Source organism: Coturnix japonica, chromosome Z, assembly GCF_001577835.2.
Source record: "Coturnix japonica isolate 7356 chromosome Z, Coturnix japonica 2.1, whole genome shotgun sequence".
Lineage (NCBI taxonomy): Eukaryota > Metazoa > Chordata > Aves > Galliformes > Phasianidae > Coturnix > Coturnix japonica.
Window position 1 is genome coordinate 66985021 of NC_029547.1, and position 1793 is coordinate 66986813.

Sequence of the window (1793 nt, forward strand, 5' to 3'; positions counted from 1 at the left end):
GTTTCTCTTGTTATTTTGGAATCTCACCCTGGAAGAAACCCATCTTTTGGCTCCTAAAAGGTGAATGACAAAGTGCACGGATTTTTTATGTTTCTGCTTAAATAAAACATCTGAAAATCATTTGTAAAGAAAAAGCCTTCGTCTTCTGCATTTCCAGCACAGAGGGCTTTTAAGTCATGCTCCAGCAACCTCCAGTCAGTGTCCACTGGGAAACGTATTCAGAGTAGCTGCCTGGCATCATGGAAAGGATGAGAGGAGTGTGAGAATTGGTTTGCACAAGTAGTTAGTACATGTAGAGATTTTTTCCCACAACACCAGGAGAGAGCCTGTGAGGGAGAATGCTGAAATGAGGCAAAAGGATGAAAAAAAAGGATGAGATATAATACAAATAGAAGAATAAGTACATATTATACATACTACAGAAGAGGGAATCTCAGGCACAGAGGAGCTGTTGCTCATCACACAGCAGTGCTGTGTGATGCTGATTTCTGATGTTGTGCCCTTAGTTTCAGGAGAAACTCATGGCTTTTGATTAAAAGCCATGATGTTACCAAGGGAAGGTCGTGCTTGACCAACCCAGTGGCCTTCTATGAGGGAGTGGTGGCACTGGTTGACAAGGGAAGGGAAACTGGTGGCATTTAACTGGATTTCTGCAAAGCAGCTTGCTTGATCTTGGTTTTCTGTACAAACACAGACAATGATAAGGGATCTCACAATCCTGACTTCATAGGTTTTAAGTGGGAGGTGTCAGGAAAAATAAATAAAGGGCATATGAAGAAAAGCTACCAACAGTTCTACAAGGTGAACCACAGCAACTTGAAATGATGCATCACAGGTGGTGCCACCCAAGTGACAAATCAGCGTTGCTGATTTATATTTATTTATCTTGGTCAACATCTTTATATTAGCCACCTTTACACTTACGATCTTGCAATTGACTTCCCTTACCGCTATCTTTTTTCATCTCCTTTAAAACAGAAGCTTGAGGAGTTTTGGTAAGACTCTTCCTGGTAGCACCTCCTACAGTTAAGCTCTTACTCAACTCTGAGCTGATCACTTCTTCATTCATTTTACATTCTTCAGTATTTTCATTCATACCTGTTTCTTTTTCTTTAGTTGTGATTCCCAGCTCATAAGCATAGCTTGATGGAATGTGAGCATTTGGTTCCAGCAAAACACTCTTCCCATCTTCTTTTCCAGTTTTCTGAAGTAAGTTTCCTTCTTGTAGAATTTTTCTCCTTTTTATCTCATGTTTCAGCTTTTCATAGAGTTTACTAAAAGGGGGTATTTCATTTTCCTTTTTAGTATTTTCTTGTATTTTGAAAGACTTGAGTGTTTGTAGCTTAGCTGGCATGGCTTTGGAAATGTTTTCCTGTGTACTTTGTTTGTTTTCAGCGGTGTTCTTTTCTTTGCACTCAGCACTATCTGAAGAACAAAGACTTTTAGATCCTGAAGTTTGTTTGGATAACAGCTCCACTTCTGCTACCTGCTGAACATGAAGAACCTGCAGCTTTTCATCTTTTGGAGATCTGGATCGTCTCTTCTTCAGAGTTGATTGGAGAGGATATTCAAATCTGAAAGAATGATCAATAATGGTTAACACATCCCCATGTTTCAGAGCCACGGGCTGCTGGAAATCATCACCATTCAGCTGTGTGGGATTTACTGTACTTAAATTAGTCAATATCGCCTCCTTGTTCTCATTTACTTCAATTTTACAATGTTCTTTCGAGACCTGAGGCAAATGGATGCGAATATCACATTCTGTTCTCCTTCCAAACAAACACGAGCTG

At 39.8% G+C, this 1793-nt stretch overlaps 1 protein-coding gene across 3 annotated transcripts in view; it reads right to left on the reverse strand.

The window, feature by feature from the left end:
* Positions 1 to 223: 223 nt before the first annotated feature.
* Positions 224 to 1793, reverse strand: part of LOC107306740 — a 3362-nt gene continuing 1792 nt past the window's right edge. For 2 of the 3 annotated variants that reach the window (XR_004305655.1, XM_032441463.1), the window contains exons 2-3: positions 1099 to 1574; positions 224 to 341 (exon numbers count right to left, since the gene is read on the reverse strand). Coding sequence is in view for 2 of the 3 variants with exons in the window: in XM_032441463.1 (XP_032297354.1) it covers positions 238 to 341; positions 1099 to 1574 (580 nt within the window). In the remaining variant the exon portion in view is untranslated. Of the gene's footprint in view, positions 342 to 778; positions 1575 to 1793 lie in introns of those variants that run through there. The other variant, XM_032441462.1, reaches the window with a different exon arrangement.